Below are 15,731 nucleotides of genomic sequence, written 5' to 3'. Positions count from 1 at the left end.
CCTAGCTGCACTGATGAGGCCTAGAAGGCCGAAACGGATCCGTCTGCAGATATTGGGATTCCTTCCAGTGGATACTTAGTTTATTTTGTCATTCTGATCGGATTTTCTCTACTGTTCCGTTTTAATTTCAATTTAAAATTTTTTTGCATTATATGGCCGTTTGCTGTTTTATGGGTGCTTCCCATTTGCCTTTAAATTAAATTATATAAATTTTCCCCATATCGTACGCTTATTATACTGTATATTTATATAATATGAATAACTATATTTATTATGTTGCCTGAGTTATTAGGCCTATACTTTTTATTTTTTTTGTAAAGATATTTGTTATTTATTTGTATTTTGATATTTTAATTTTGTACAAATTATTCTAAATTATAATTTTTTTTGTACCAATAAAATTGCTATCTTATTAGCTCTTCCAAAAAACCCAATATATATAATTTGTGCCTGTACCGTATTTCAGGGTCCGGGTTTCGAGTCTCCGCTGTGCAGATTCCATTGTGTCCTTGGGGAAGGCACTTTAGCTACACTGCTTCAGTCCACCCAGCTGTATCAATGGGTACCAGCAAACTGTTGGGACTAACCTGCAATGGACTTGTCCCGTCCAAGGGGAGTACAACTCTCATCCACTTCACACTACAGAAACTGGGGATAAGCTCCAGCCCTATGAGCCCCAGTGGCTCGGAAAGGATTTAGTTAGTCAGTACCGTATTTAAGCGTGTGGGAACATGCAGACCGGTGAGCAGTTGCTCTTGTTACAAGTTTGAAATAATAAATAATTTTGTGCTGTTGCGTTATATAAAATGTTTGTATTTGTAACTGTTAGATGGTCATCATTAGACACACGTTGCCATTTCGATTTTTGCATTGAGCTCTTGTCAACAAGTATCATCATCAATATCGACATATATCATCTGTGGACAGAATACCAGAAGCTAATGTGACAGATTCCTTCCAGGTGATTTTAATTATCTTTTATAAGCTGATGCTAGACAACAATACAGTAATAGTGATGCTGTATCAAGATACACCTATTAGACATCATTCCTTTGTATTGCAGATAAGATTATTAAGATTTTGAGTAGTAGTACTGTATATTTAAATATGTCATGTGATGTAGATATGGGTCTTTAATAATAAAAGACCATTGCTATACCATGGTCTAATCCAGGGGTGGGTATAAAAATCGGTTGGAGGTCCAAAGTGAATTTTTGATTTAACACAGAGGGCCGCACCCAAACTTTGATGTTTACAGTGCTTCCAAAAACCTTATACCACTTTATTCTCAGTTTTAACAATTTTTTTTACAGATGATCTCGGTATCGGGCTGTAAAAAACAAGGTGTTTTCCAGTCAAAAATGTGCGGCTGGCCGCACACATAAGGTTTTTAATTCATTTTCGCGGGCCACAACAAAGTCACTGTCGGGCCGTATGCAGCCCTCGGGCCGCACTTTGCCCACTTGTGGTCTAATCAGTTAGCTGGCTGTGATTTTTTAGCCGGCTTGGAAAATGCTATAATTTAGTTATGTGAGGATACACAAAACTAAATTTGGCTTCAAAAAGCAAAGCCACTTTAAGTGTATGGCTTACATTATTTTAAAATTATTCATAATGGCTATAGAAACTTTATTTAGGGGTTTTTTTTTCGCAAATGAGCTTTACCAGTTCGAATGTGGTGATAAATACCCAACCACTACGCATCAGTGAGCAAAAAGCACAGTTGGTATATGGTGATACAGTAGTTTGTATTTCAATACTGTAGTTAAGGTTGTTTTATGTAGCAATGGCCTTACAGAAGGGACTATCGTAAATGCAATAAGACTTATAAAGTGCCTATTGAAGTTAAAAACTACCTGTTTAAGACCATTAAGAACATCATTAGGTCTACCCCTTCTCAGCTTTATATTTTTAATTCCCATTATTTTTATATATACTCATAAAAGTATTGGACAGTGTAGGTATATCCTATTGTTATTTTCTATGCAGAATGAAGTTTGTTGGGTTGCAAGTCATTAAAATTGCACTGTAATATACTTTTTGATTATTTTTTTCAGAGTCAAACATATCCAAGTATTAAAATGACTACAAACACCAAAAACAATAAAGCTAATTTCAATAACATAGTTGGATGCCTGGTGCGAGGAATAGCAGATAGCTGCGGAGAGGAAGCTCTACGTACAGATCATGGTTCTGTCGTAGATATGAATAAAGCATGCATCCAATACGAGGAGTATGTGAATGCAATGAAGTCACTCAATTTGGAATTGTACGAGGTTCCCGTTGACCACAAACTACCGGATTGCTGTTTTATTGAGGATACTGCCGTGATTCATGGGGGAGTGGCATTTATATGTCGGCCTTCCTTTGCCAGTCGTAGACCAGAGGTATTTTACCAATGGGTGTTGGAATGTTATTGCAACTTCATTTCTAAAATGTTTTTGATTTTATTTCTTTGTTAAGTAAAATCTTTAATCCATGAGATTTTTTAAACTTTAATATAGACTGAATATGACATATTTATTTACATACAATCTTTACATCAATTTATATCAATTATTTGTATTTATCTTTGTTTTCTCATCATATTCCTTTAAGTGATATATAATCAAGCTCCAGAATTTTACAGAAAAGTACAAATTGGGATATACCAAATCATGGTTTTTCATACGATTAATATCTGGTTGACTGGTAAATTAAGTTTTTAATGTCCAATTCTGTAAACAATGTCATAGGCTATTAGTGAAATGTAAGCATTTATGGTTAGTGTCTGGGGGTTTCTTAATGATTATAATGGTGCTGTGCCTAATACTGTAATGTAATATTTATTTCATTTATTATCAAGGTAAATGATGTTATTAAGGCACTTCCTGCTTTAAACCTGAAGATTGTGCAGATGGATGATGATGATGCTACAATAGAAGGAGGAGATGTTCTCTTTACTGGTAAGCAAATTAGATTGTTGTGTACAGTATAGTACCAGAACCTTGTATTCCACACTCCGTCTCAATAATTTTCACAACTTAAATCACCATTAGATAATGCAAGATATATAATGCCCAGATTCATGATTCTGCCTATCTTGCTATTTCTAATATTGAGTAACATACACTATCCTTTGTGTACAGAAAATTTGGTTTAGCCAAAGCAATTAAATAATTGCCAATATTGTTTATTAAACGCTCACCCAAAATTATTATGATGAGTCGCTAGGAATGTCCTGACAAAGCAGCGACAAGCAACACAATAATAAAGTCCTACACAGGTGGACTGTTATGGCCTAGCTGACGTTAACATTGCCCTGATGGCATGAAAATAAATAGTCTTATTCTATAACATCTAATAATGAATTAATTGAACGGTCAACCAAAATTTGATTTATCTAATCACAATCTCCTGGTAATGTGATAACAATAGCTGAACATATAACATTCCTAGAGGTGGACGCATTGACTTGACTAAACCCTAGCAAATTAAAAATATTCAATTTTTAGTGCTTCATCAGCCATCAAGAGTTATTATCCACCAATTATTAACAATACATGCAATACACAATGGGAAATTTACTACTATGCAAAAAAAGAGCGGTTCAAATGTGAGGAGAGGAGGTGGCAGGATCGAGAGTGAGGTTGTATAAAAGGCATAAAGCAAGGAGAACTAAAAATGAACAAATGCCTACCACGAATAAACACCCTATAAGCCTTCACATTACTGAACTATCAATACTGGAAGGTGATTGAATAACTTTTTGAAGATTAATAGGACCTTTGGCTACCATGTGATCGATACATGTGTTGGTTCAAGTATGACATACAACACACACTGTTTCTTTTATAATATAAAATGACATACAGTAACACTTGCAGTTAAGATACATAATGTGGCACTCTTATTTTTTAGGGTACCCATAGGCCATGTGTAGCCCTCTTTATAGTCTGAATTTTCTATCTATATACTGTGTCCACAATCCACTGTTTCACTTCGCTATCTACGAAAAGATTGTAGTCCTGTAACCAGCATTCTCACATTACATAAACTCAAAAGCGGTTAGTGGAGTGGATGCAGTTCTTACTCTCAATCGTTAGGCCAGGAGTTTGAGTTAATCAGTCACTTGTATCATGTCATGCTGTTAACCTGCTCATTGTTGACCCTGTTACGACTGTTCCATTTCAACTTATAACAGCAACTAGAATTCATTATACAAGACTATCCGCTGAAGGAAGCTACATAAGACCTGTGATTATTAAGTGGGTGAATACTTGTTCATACAGGTACTTGTTTTTGTTTTTAAGGAAGAGAATTCTTTGTTGGTGTGACATCAAGGACCAACATGGCTGGCATTAAACAGCTGAACAAGGCATTCCCAGACTATCAGGTAACACCTATAGAGATGAACAGCGAGTATCTTCATCTGAAGTCTGTAATGTCTATGGCAGGACCAGATGTGGTAGCTATTGGCAGTAGTCAACATGCACTTGATGCTAAGAAGGTACAGTGAAGAGAATTTCAGCCAAATTGCCAATCTTTAATTTCATTTGACATGATCCCAACATTCTCATCGCAACCCCTTTCCTTATCAGCATCCACATTCACAGCTGGAATTGTTTTCACAGTTCCAAATTGTCCATTTTTTTTATTGTCTTTATATCGTCTTTATATCAACATCAATATTCTTAATAGGATTTTATATATTAATATTTTACCAGCATTCTTCTCTAAGCTATTATTGGTAGACCTAAACATTGGTAGCAAATAATTAAGAATACATATCATACTAGGTGACAGTGCTACAAAAGATATGTATATAACAATTGTTTTATTATTATTCTAATCATAATATTAATAGGTTCATAAAAATAGTTTGTGCTGAAAAAATGCAATTAAAATATTGAAAGCATCAAATTATGTAATTGTCTGCCAGTAAGACACAGATCAAGTTTTGCTGATTTACTGACTCACTCAAGGTTTCCTCTATCATAATATTTTGATAATCATTCGCATAGGGTCTGTAATATAATACATTATTGAATGTTGCTTAAAGCCTTTAACTATAATTCTAGAAATTAGATAATTATTGTACATGTTTTCCTGGAAAATAATGTGCTTCATATTACTTGGTAGCAAATGATGGAGAAGGCCGTTCACGAGTATCGTTACGTCACTCTACCAGACGACAGCGCTGCTAACTGTTTATACGTCAATGGTACCTTGATACACTGCACTGAAGAAGAATACCCAGCTAGTTATAAAGTAAGCATATACAGGGGTGTGATATAAGAGAGAATGGACCTTTCAGCTTAGACCTGCCCCTTAAATATTTTTACTATGGTCCCACGAAATGATGGCATAAAATTACATATGACACATGGGTGTGTGGGACAAGCACGTTTTTCCAAACCCTGTGCTGATTGGTCAGTTCGATTGGCACTTCGCAAAGGTACATTGCTCAAAATAGCCTTTAAATATTTATTTAGTCATTAGTACATAGGAACCATTGTCTTGTGCGTCTTTATAGATTCACTGATTGATGATAATGTTTCTAATTATGAATGTTTTAAAATTCATATTTCTGTTTTTGCTTTTGAAGGTTTACCAAGAACAGTTTCCAGATTGTCCAAAGATTTCACTGCCCAATTCTGAGTTTGGTAAAGTTGATGGAGCATTTACTTGCCGATCTATCTTCATTGAGAAGATGGACCAATAAGGGTTTGCATTTAAACGGCAAAAACAGTATAGACCTATGGATGTGGTATAAGTTCATCGTGAATTATGAAATTCATTTAATTGGGATCAGTAAATGACTACCCGATGATCGTAGATAAAGCACCAGCAGATATAGGGTTCAACCAATAAAAGATTTACTATACCTTTTTTATATAATACTTTACGGTATACAGTAAAACTTGCCTAAGTAGACTTTACCCAATTCAAAAAATTTCTAAGTCGTTCCTATTTTTATGCCAAATTGTTGTTTTTTGCATTAATGAATGATCTGGAAGTCAAATTTTATTCAAATCAAACAATTTTCCAGTGAAACTTTAGATTCGACTTTAGGCTAGTTCAACTGATTTCTACATAACTGATAAAGTATTCCTTTCCTAAATTAATGTAGATACACTACCTAATGAATGAGATATGATTAAATAAGTTGAGCATTACACAAGATTACGAAATTGGTGAAGTGGCATGCTTTTGATTTCAGTACTGTACACTACTTTAGTTTTATTCTCTCTAGTACAGAACCAGTTTAGCCCATGGCAGCTTTTGAACTAAAAACTATTAAAAATTCATAAAATATTCAGGTTTTCTGGAGGATTTATAACCAGTTTTATAGTTTTTGGAATAATTTTGAATCCTGTGAATTTCTTCACCTTTTCCCAAACAAACACACAAGATTTTAGTCAATAATTGAACATTTTAATGAACTTTCAGGGCTCCAATCTATGATTCTTCTAGCCGTACTGTATTCAAATGCACAAAACAGTTGTTGAATGTACAATGTTTCATTGCTCTTTCTCACTGAAAACTTATTGCACAGCAACATTTCATTACGTACATGCCCCAATACAGTTGTATCATAATACTGATATCATACCGATACATCAGTACAGAGTAATATATTTTTTGACATAAAATGTATGCTGCTGTCAGGTTGAATCCATTATATGAGGAAGGGCTATGTGTAAGTGAAGGGATAGTTATATACACATTGTTCAAATGACAGTACTTCGAGTTCTTGACATCAAGGCGCAGTATAACAAGGGCATTATTAAAGTGCATACAGAGTTACATTTGTTGTCATGTAAAATATGTCAATAGGTTTCCCAATATCTGGGTTTAAGATTTAACTAATTCATTTTGGCCCAAATCACTAAATAAAACATCAAGAATTCTGGAACCTTGTATAGCTGTATTACAAGTCAATACAGCCTCAATTACATCTAGACACACTTCAATACTAAAACACTCTTTTTTGGATGTAGACTTATTTTTTTTGTGATGACATGCACTAATAGGATAGCTACTTTATCTTTCCAAATGTCTAAATATGTTTACAGTATTGTCTGTTACTTGACAGTGTTTCTAGTTTACAGTACTATCAGTGTTATCTACATTTATACAGTACATCCACACCCTACACTAAAGTACCTCTTCATATTTAATGTGTCTCAAAACACAGAAAGCAACACAAAACACCAAATAATCTTCTCAATTGACTATCTAACACAAATATGCATTTTTAAAAATATGGCACCAAATTATATTAAACCAAACGATAACAAATACTGTATTACTGATAGCAAATCACACCGAGTGGTTAAACAAGTTCAATCATTACAACAATTAGGTTAATTCTGATGATGAAGTTCAGCTGGAATGAAATCTTAGCAGAAAAATGTACACAAAAAGTAGGAACAGTATAATCAAGGGAAAATATATGGTGTATTTTGCTTTAATACTTATAGTGATTTAACAATGTAATGTCTGTCATATGCAAACAAATCTGAATTTCCTAATTTGTATATTTAAGTTAATACAGTAAACTTAAATTATATATTTCTGTATTCTTTTGCATAGAACCTAAAATTGACTGGTAATGAATTTAAGGATTTCTTTCGATTTAATTGTAGTTATTACTTACTATTTGAGGTGTTTCCCAATTTTTATTTTGCAAACAGTACATTTGTAAACAAGTGTAGTCCATCAGGCTGAGTGGATATTAGTTGGACCCCCAGCTCTCTATACCCTAGTTTTCAAATCTGAGGTTGGGAAGTGAAGTTTCTATGATACTATACCGTAAAAAACCTTGAAGTGAAGCCCCTTTGTTAGTTTAGTGGGCACGAAAAGATGTGCTTGTTTTCAAGATAGTACATTACATACACCGTACACAAATTTCAAGGAAACAAAAATAAATTCAAAACATGCTTGGTTTATACAGTAGTTTAGGTGATTTAATGCCGGTTAATACACTTCATGGCACAGACTGATGTTACAGTGGCCCTATTAATGTTTTATAGTAATAATTCCCAAAATTTACAGCATTCATTTTAAAAAGAGGCCACCCCCTCCCCCAACTTCTTTACTTTGCAAAAGTAGCCTCAAAAAGAAGCCATCCAAAATTCACAAAAAAAAAAAAAAAAAAAAAAAAAGCCATGAGCTTTAATTCAAGGTTTTACAGTACTGTACTTTGCAAACTGCACACAGGGATTGTTTACAGGATAGTAAAATTTAAATTCAGGACCCTTTGAACTGGATTTAGGACTTTTAAATTAATTCAAGACCTAGGACTCTGGGTTTGGAACAAACATTTTAAAACATAAGTTTTATTTTGACAACTAATTTCAGAAAGAATGCAGCATTAAAATAACTGATAACATTTGAGTAAACAAGTGCTTTAAGGGCTGAGAGAGTGGTAATTAAGGTAAAAAGAATATGCATTTATAGAATAGTATTTACAAATACAGTACAGTAAGTCAATATTTCACCAACAGCTAGAGGTTTTACACTCTAGTGGTTTGACGTTCAAATTGATTTCTAGACGTCCAAATTTTGATGGTGTTATCATCACTGGCTGTAACCAGCATCTCGGGGTCAAGTGGATTGAATGCCACAGAGTTCACAACATCATTGTGTGAGAGACGACCAATGAGAATCCCATAATGTGTGTCCCAGATGTATGCATGTTTATCTTCAGCACCACTGAAAATAGAAATAAACATTATAATATATATGTAAACATGGGCTATCATACTATTGTAAAGCACTCAAGATATTTATTATAAATTAGTAAAAAAGGGTGAAAAAGATAACAAGATTCAAGATTTTTTTATTTGTCCTCTCAGAAAATCAGTTGGTATATCACATCGCAAAACAGGGTGAAAGATTAACAGCAATGCTACACTGTTTGGATAGGTTATTTGCCAAACAAAAAACACAGACAGTAAATCATTCTTTATTAAAAACACAATAAAAGAATGCGACATAAAACCCAGGTCATGGCTTAATCAGGCACATGCAGGGTATGAACAACACAGATTCAAGAAAAACATGTTCAAAATTTTAAAAGAAAAAATCAATTACAAATAAAGGCAATTCGCAGTGTAAATAAATCGGCTTTACATTATTAAAACCAAGAACCAATAATATTTAAAATAATATTCAAGGAATATTGAAATGGAGAGTTCCAGGCAGAGGTGAGTACTGACCCAGAGAGAGCAGGAAAGGGACAAGACTAAGACAGAGCAGTGGCGTAATACTGAAAGGGCCCTGTGGCCTAACACATTAGTTAAAGTTGCACTTGTTTGTTGTTTATACTATGAATCTTAGTTCCAAAATAAATTATGTTTTTTTACAAGTTATATAATATGTTGGTCTTTCGCCAATACTGTAGGCCTGATGTTTCTAATGTAAATTATAGATTCTTAGCAGAATTAACATACTATGGGTTTTAATCTCCTCTTAAGAATACAATTCTTATAAAATATGTGGATTAATAGAATTTGGTTTCATATGGATTTTGGTCAAGAGGCGTTTGCCTGACAGTGATTACCTTGTAAGAAAAACCATTCATATAGAATAAATAATCTAACACTTGCCAGAAAATGTGGAAATTTCCTATGATTTTTGAGGTGCAGAAAACTGATGCTATGGCAACTTAAACATAGTGACTTTAGAAGTTGATTATAACAAAAATTAAATGTGTACTAAACTCACCTTGCAACATACTGATCACTAACATCAAGAAAAATGAAGTTAAATTCATCGTTGGGTGAGTATGCCTTGTGTCCATGGAAACGCTTAACTTCAGTGAGATCCACCAGGTCATATACTCTGATCTCAATCTCTTGAGCAATTGGTGGTGGTGCTAGGGGGTCAGAAATCCGGTACTCTGGTGGCCAACACCGACAATTCACATACAGAAACCTGAAAAACACACATAATAAACATAAATGAATTCAACCCTGGCCATCAGGCGCAAGCTCGGTGGTCTAGAGGTATGATGCCAGGCAAGTGATTTGGAGATCATGGGTTCGAGTCCCACCTGAGAACAACTTGCGATTTTTTTCGCAGTTGTTTTCAAATGTACTGAGTATTCGGTACATTTCCACGTCAGGTAGGGCAAAATTACACCTATACATGAATCTAGTTATATAAAATATCTCACCAGTAAGCAAGCATTACAAGAGGTAAAGCAGTATACTGTATAGATCTTTTAGTGTACAGTAGTCAATCCTTTTCTTATGTATGGAAGTGTAGCTTAATTAAAGGATTTTCTTCCTTTCACAGGCTGCACTTACGATTTCTATCCTCATTCTTGCCATATGCATAGAAATGGAAAACATGATTTTTTTAAATGATGACATTAATGGTAGTAAATTGTGATGATGACGCGACCAGTTGCATATCTATTCGGGGGGGGGGGCCTTCATGGGGCACAAACCACAAAAAAATTGTTTAACCAAAAAATTACACTAAATCATCCTCAATTATTCATCAAGGCCACCCCCACCCCCCACTTAATCTTCGTGCCCTCCATCATGTCCCCAACGTCAATACACCTAGATATGAAAATAATGAAATTATAGCAATAGTGATAAAATAAAATAGGACATTGAAAGATGATGCTTTACCTTTGGTCTGGTGACAGTGCCATTCCGATTGCATGGCCATTTAACTCAATAACATGATCCACCTTATCAAAGTCTATACCCTGCTCATCTCCAATTTCTTCTGCTGCGGCATCATCTTGCCGAGGCAAATTAAAGGCTCCCTTTCCTAAAGGACCTTTTAAGGTATTGCACATTTCCTTCCTAATCTTCTTGATGCCAATCTGATGTGGAGTGTAAGCTTTAGAACCCATTGTGAATATGAGATGCTTGATTTCTTTTGACGTGCTCCTTTTGATGCGTCGTTTAATCCGAAGATGTGTGGCTGCTTCGTGGGAATCAGAGAAACTACTGCTAGATAGGTAATTCTCATCAGCACCATTCTTTATTGCCATGATGTTACGTGCACCATCTAATTCTGTATTAATAAACCTCCGGTCTGAGTACTGAATCGCTGGCTCATCATCTAGACTATCTGTACTACCAAAAGTGAATTTTTTACCCCAAGCCCTAATCACATCACTGGCACTTGCGCTATCAGTTGCGAAAGTCCTTGAGCCCAAGTCAGTGTCTGGACTGGAAAGCATTGTATCTGTTGAGCTACATAGGGACAGAGGACAATCTGGTGGTAGTCCTTCACGAAAAGCTTGCCGGGAAGTTGATGGGCCTTCTTGAGGGTCCCTTTCATCTCCATTTCGGGGCCACTGTGTGTTAGCAAGTTCTGATGGACTTTCCATTCTTGGTGAACGAATTGCTGGTGACCTCCTAGATTGGGACCCAGAAGGACTGGCTTGGCATTCTTCCATACCAACCTCCGGATCAACACCATCAATTAAAATCTTCAGGATATCATAATCAAGATGTCCACCTCTGCGCATTTCTGCTTCCCTGACACGCATCCACAGCCGTTGATAGCAACTATCAGGATCAAGTTTTGCAGCTGGAGACACTCCCACTGTGTACATTCCTCTTGCATTGGTGCGGAGACTTTTCCTGGTAAGGTCTGGTGGGGTACTGCTCACATAGCTAACATCACGCTTCAGTGAAGAACTCTTGGTACCGACACCTGTCTGTGGTGTGCCCTGAATCTGTATTCTAGGTGAAACTGATCTTCTGGGTTCGACCTCCCCTGTTGAAAGTGCTGGACTTGGCGGAGCCTTAAAACATGGTTCACTCTCACTGTGATGCAAGATTCCTGTTTCAAATGACTGGTTAATATCACCCTCACTGCAAGTCCTCTTTCCATCATGATGAGTACTATGATCAATCTCACCTGTACCTTCCAAGTCACTCTCCCAGGCATTTGTCCTATTATCAATCTCACTTTCACTGGAGCTATGAAAGAAATCGCTCGAGCTTGGTACACCTGTGCTTTCGGCCGTCATGTCCTTTCCATCATCCATTGCAAGTCCTCGTCCAAGAGCGCTGCAATTGGCAACCATGATACTGCGAATGGTACTGGCATTAATGTTAAGGAACTTGAATATGCGCATGACTACTGATTCCTGTTCTGAGTCAACTTCTTGCATAGCCTTGTTCAACCAGAGTGCAGAGCAAGACGAAAGATGGCCCAAGTAGTGGAGATTACCAGACAATAGATAGGAGTTGTTTAGCCAACATCCAAAGATGTCATACGGCTTGTTCAGCACACGAGCTTGTAAGTAAAATTCTTCTGAAAAAGAGAAAAGTATACAATTTTAATTTAAATGTCCAAATTATAAAACATTTTTAAAACAATCCAAATGTTTCCCTAAAAGTAAATCAAGACTAATACCAAAAAATAATCTTGGAATCATTATGCCTATGCTTTTACAAATAATAAATAGTATTTAATATTCTTAAATTTATAAAATGTACCTTGTGTAAATTTTTTCAATATCCTGTAATCTGAAAAATGTGTACTGTATGCATAATAAATGTCATTTTTTATTCACTGTTTTCCATTGAATAACTCTGTATAATTAATGAATTCTAGTGTACTGCTATTTTTTTAATGAATATAATTTGCTATTTATTATCATTAACTATCAGCAACATTCCCCCTAATTATTTGCCATAATTATAGTTATTTTTTATAGTTATATAAACTATCAATTTATATTGGAACACCCTTTATCATTTTAAAATAGATAAGATATATATGGTATGGTACAATATTACACAAAACATTAACATTATGTGACAGATAGCCCTACTTTATATACACATACTGTACACATGGCAAACAGATAATATATTATCTGATCTTTTGAACTTTTAGTGGCCCATGAGTGCTTTTAATGACAATGTGTGGATGGCAATAATACAGCTTAATCTTCTTAGAACCATTAAAAGCTCAATTCTGTAAAGTACTACTATGAGTGACTACTCCACAGGGACCTCAATAAAATAAATAATCACTGGCTTTTTTGTCATAAAATCGTTGTTTTTAAAGGTTCATTGTTTCTATGTCAAGCATTGTTTTCATCAACATCGTCATTGTCATCACTATCATCATCTTTACTATCATTGGCAACATCATCAGACCTACCAAGGTTATTGAAAAGAAAAATGCATGACACTTACAAAAGGGAAATCCACACCACCTAAGCTGCACCATGGTTGGGGCAGAAGTGAACAATTTTTTTACAAATGTAGCACATTTAGATTGTCGTAAAAATGCTTATTTAAACACTTAACAGATGCAGAGTACATGAAGGAAATGGACACAATTAAGTTCTTTTCAGGAAATCTATTTCATTTAGTAGGGCCTGCATTTATTTTACTACATTCCACTCTTGTCACATGCACAGCCTATGCAGTAAAAAAATGTGTGACTACAAATGCAAATGGGATCATGGGAAAAATGTTCACGCTAAATGCACACTTAGCAGGTCTGCATCATCATCGACATCGTAATAGTTGTCACCATTATCATTTCTACTTCCAACTCCACTACTGTCCTCTTATCAGTTTATTTTACTATTTGCATTTTTTCCGTCATCACAATCACTATCACTGCATGATTATCATCAATCTCTATCATTGCATCAATATTATCATTATTAAATAAAATTATATTTAGCTATTTTAATAATTTTCATATTTAATCATTCCATAATAATCACCATTATCACTTGATCATCATCTCTATCATCTCCTCATTATCATCATTCATTATTACCATGTATACATTATTTTTTTATTATTTACTGTATATGTAATTCCTACCTACCAACACATTTTCAATAAATGCAATCAATTTTACAGAATGGATGTTATGTAATTAAATACCAGATGTTTAGTGAATTAATGGCTCATATTTGACAATAAGGAATCCGTTCTGATCAGTTTATTGTTGTGATACCCTTCATAAAGTTCCATTAAATCCTCAAATTTCTGAATCATAAATAGAGGTTCATACAGACGATAAGAAATTTTAGTTTGTCGATGTATGTTTATTCTAGAATATACAATTAGATTCACACATATACTTCAAAACAGTTTTCAATTCAAATGTCAGTGTTTTTATAGCATTTTCTCTGAGTTGACATGATGGCAGCTAAACGAGACTGAGATTAATGGCTGTAAACTAGCCAATGCCTGACTACTTAAATGGGCTACTGAGGACAGCTTGTCTACTGCTTGAGTCAGTACCTCATTCCCCTTGCATTTATGTCCTGGTTTATCAGATAAACATGTGCAAATGAGTCTAAAAACATTGAGTATTAATCCTATGGGAATGTTCAAATGAAGACTGCAACAGCATTTAAAATGTATGATGTGTAAATCCTGTTGAAACATCCTATCTATCAATAATGACATTATGTTATTTCATTAAAACCAACGTCGCTAGTCATTGCCTGAAGAATCGATGAGATGGAAAACAATCCTTAATATCATACTTTACTTTTTGTGTGCTGGTCTCGAGAAACTATTCAAATGTTGTTTCATTACTGTTTGTCTACATCACAAAATTCAAAATTTCATTACCTACTGAATTTAATTTAACTGTTATATACCATATACTGTACTGTATTGAGAGAGTGTTGATTCTAGAGTCTTTTTGCAACCAAGTTAATTAGAATAGACCATTTATGGTACAATAAAAAAAAAACAATAGGAGAAAACCAAAAGAAATAAAGAAATGTACAACTAACAACATTCCAATTCAACATGGAGACCCTGACAACAGAAGGTGGTATGGGTAATTACTTGAGTTTAAGGAAGGATTTCAGGTTCTAAGTAATCAGATGTGAAAGTGAAACTACTCAATGAACTTGACATCTGTTAAGAATACAGGCAAAATTATTATTATAAACATTATAGTGCTGGGTGATATAAAAATAAAAAATATACAAAATTGGGAAGAAAGAATTAGTAACATGTAATATGCAATTGATTTCACGCTCTACGGTATGCCGATACAATAGTATTAAAAGCACACACATGAAACAGAGGTCAATGTGATACCCTCTTCTTAAGCATTTTAAACGAGATCTCCGAAGAGATACTTTTTTATATAAGAAATATTATACGTTAAATTTTAAAAAAAATAAATAAAAAAATAAAACAAAAATAAATTTTAAAAGGCAAATGGGAAAACCCATAAAACAGCAAATGGACACATAATGCAAAACTATTAAAAATTAAAACGGAACGGAACCTCTTGAAAGAATTTTATTTAGCTTCAGGAATTGTATTGATTTGTAAAACAACTGTATCCAAAGATGTGCCTATCTAAAAAAATTAGATAAAAAAAATTATTATGTATGTCCACTGTACTGAAAGGTAGGTAAAAATGGTCCCTAAAAAAGGCCAAATGACTGTAGGTACACATAACTGCACTGTGTTACATAGTCACACCTATTGCACACTTAAGGTCTTAACCCTTTACATACCGTCTTCGACTGTAGTCGAAATTGACCTCAAACCGAGAATTCCCATTTTCGACTGCAATCGAAATTTCGTGACTAAAAAATAGGTGGTTTTCAATTCGCTCTTCTGTTTTTATTTTAGCTCCAATACGTCAGAAATTTTGAACACGCATGCGTGAAGCTTTTGTTTTTCGAAATCTGTGAAGAACTCACATGCGCTTATATAAAAATGTTTAGAAATATCAATTTGAAATCGTTATTAATTTCA

General features: G+C 34.5%; 2 protein-coding genes across 2 annotated transcripts in view; one reads left to right on the top strand and one right to left on the bottom strand.

Annotated features, from left to right (window-relative positions):
* The window catches only part of LOC117124933 (N(G),N(G)-dimethylarginine dimethylaminohydrolase 1-like), a 10,544-nt gene extending 3,753 nt beyond the window's left edge, over positions 1 to 6,791 (top strand). The window contains exons 2-6 of the mRNA XM_033271272.1: positions 2,058 to 2,387; positions 2,846 to 2,945; positions 4,293 to 4,489; positions 5,122 to 5,250; positions 5,588 to 6,791. Coding sequence (XP_033127163.1) covers positions 2,082 to 2,387; positions 2,846 to 2,945; positions 4,293 to 4,489; positions 5,122 to 5,250; positions 5,588 to 5,704 — 849 coding nt within the window. The 5' untranslated portion in view covers positions 2,058 to 2,081 and the 3' untranslated portion in view covers positions 5,705 to 6,791. The remainder of the gene's footprint in view (positions 1 to 2,057; positions 2,388 to 2,845; positions 2,946 to 4,292; positions 4,490 to 5,121; positions 5,251 to 5,587) is intronic.
* A 1,283-nt stretch (positions 6,792 to 8,074) lies between these two features.
* LOC117124941 (F-box/WD repeat-containing protein 5-like) overlaps positions 8,075 to 15,731 on the bottom strand; it is a 22,981-nt gene continuing 15,324 nt past the window's right edge. The window contains exons 4-6 of the mRNA XM_033271281.1: positions 10,632 to 12,279; positions 9,715 to 9,924; positions 8,075 to 8,700 (exon numbers count right to left, since the gene is read on the bottom strand). Of these exons, the coding sequence (XP_033127172.1) occupies positions 8,502 to 8,700; positions 9,715 to 9,924; positions 10,632 to 12,279 (2,057 nt within the window). The 3' untranslated portion in view covers positions 8,075 to 8,501. The remainder of the gene's footprint in view (positions 8,701 to 9,714; positions 9,925 to 10,631; positions 12,280 to 15,731) is intronic.

This window comes from Anneissia japonica, unplaced genomic scaffold (assembly GCF_011630105.1).
Source record: "Anneissia japonica isolate Jap-2015-1 unplaced genomic scaffold, ASM1163010v1 scaffold8236_len642391_cov169, whole genome shotgun sequence".
In the NCBI taxonomy this organism is placed as follows: Eukaryota; Metazoa; Echinodermata; class Crinoidea; order Comatulida; family Comatulidae; genus Anneissia; species Anneissia japonica.
The sequence above is the reverse complement of the archived record's forward strand: the minus strand, read 5'-3'. Positions and strand labels throughout refer to the sequence as shown.